The following is a 1520-nucleotide window of genomic DNA, read 5'->3' as shown; positions in this document are numbered from 1 at the left end:
TTCTGGCTAGCATTTTTAAGGGGTTTCAGTGGGACTCAGAAACCTATACATCCTTAAAAAAGTAGGCACTGTAAGGACAGGGAGGCTAAATCCCATCTCTTATTTCAGCAGGCGGGCTCCTGAGGCCCCGGGCTTCAGGCTGGTGCTATAGCACGGCTGGCGGGACCTGCCAGTCCTCGGGGGGCTCAGAGGCCAGGGCCCAGAGACATTGAACAAACCCTGTGCTGCCTCCTGCTCTTAGGTGCAAACCCCCATGGCAGGGACGGGCCAGCAAGGAGCCCCAGCAGGGTCTTTCCTCAGCGAGGAGAAGCATGGCGTCCGAGGCACTTCTTCCAGCACGGGCGAGGAGCCAGGGGCTCCTGTGGTTGCTCTCTAGCAGGTCACGTCCCCTGCTGTGGAAGTTAAAATGCCCACAGGTTTTCATTTAACAGGTGCCTGTCAATAAAAGGTGTGACGGCGAGCCGCACGTGGGGCCCTGCCGCCCAGGAGGGATTATGGGGAAAGGCACAAGGGCTCCCGGCAGAGGAGGGATGCGCTGGCCACTGCACAGCTCTGCAAGGGCTCTGGGAAGAGCCCGGAGGTCAGCGAGCTGGCTCAGGGGCGCTCCTTGTTAGCAGGAGGAGGGAGCCCCGTTAATTAGATTCCTGCAGCTCTGCAGCCGTGCACAGGCTCCGGTTGCCTCTCCTCACCTCCTTCCACTTCTTTCCAGGGTGCGTTGTTACTTTCCCTGCCTCGGGGCTGCCTCTCCCCTTGGTGCAGGGCCCTATCCTGGCTCACAGGTGTCTTGGCAGCAGCTCGGGGCTTGCTGTCCCCCTCGGTGGGTCTGGCCAGCAGCCTCGAAGGTGCCAGCCTGAGCACAGAGCCACGCAGAGCCGCCAGCCCACAGCTCCGGGTCAGCAATGAACTCCCGCAATAGGAGTCCTCAGTTTCTTTCTCCATGGCTTGTTCCCTCCTAAGGCAGCTCAGATATTTAAAGAGCACGGGGCTGAGTCTCGATATCCGAGACAGCTGCACCTTTCAGCATCCCACGGCAGGAGCAGGACAGTGTTTTCTCAGTCCCTGCCCACAACAGCTGTGGGAGCCTCTCACCGACAACATTTTCACACCTGGAAAATGAAATGCAATCTAAACAGCTGTACGCTTCAGCCGGCTCTTAGCATCAGCCCCCTCGAGACCAGAAGTGAGGAGCGATCGCCAGCGTGGGGCCTTCTGTCCTCAGCTGCAGGCGCCTGTGCCCGGGAGGTGGCGACAGTCCCCTTCGCACACCGCACATTGTACACCATACACCGCACACTGTACACCGCACACCCCTGCCTGAAGATACAGAGATGCCTGAGGGTCAGGAACTAAAGTGCCCCTCCAGTGTGCAGCACAGAAGGGGAGCCACGACCGATAGACGTGCATCTGGCTAAAGGTGCTTTAGGTTGTTACAACTTATTTTTCTTCTATTGGAATAACCTATGCCTGTACAACAGCACTTACCATGGCGTAGTGTAAACAGCATAATATTTGGATGAAAA

The 1520-nt window shown here is 57.8% G+C and overlaps 1 protein-coding gene across 1 annotated transcript in view; it reads right to left on the bottom strand.

Annotated features, from left to right (window-relative positions):
- BFSP2 (beaded filament structural protein 2) overlaps positions 1-939 on the bottom strand; it is a 30919-nt gene extending 29980 nt beyond the window's left edge. Inside the window, exon 1 of the mRNA XM_035895713.1 lies at positions 778-939. Coding sequence (XP_035751606.1) covers positions 778-939 — 162 coding nt within the window. The remainder of the gene's footprint in view (positions 1-777) is intronic.
- Positions 940-1520: the final 581 nt, after the last annotated feature.

The sequence above is a fragment of the Egretta garzetta genome, unplaced genomic scaffold (assembly GCF_000687185.1).
Source record: "Egretta garzetta isolate BGI_Z169 unplaced genomic scaffold, ASM68718v1 scaffold96, whole genome shotgun sequence".
Taxonomy (NCBI): Eukaryota; Metazoa; Chordata; class Aves; order Pelecaniformes; family Ardeidae; genus Egretta; species Egretta garzetta.
This window is presented reverse-complemented; position numbering and strand designations above follow the sequence as displayed.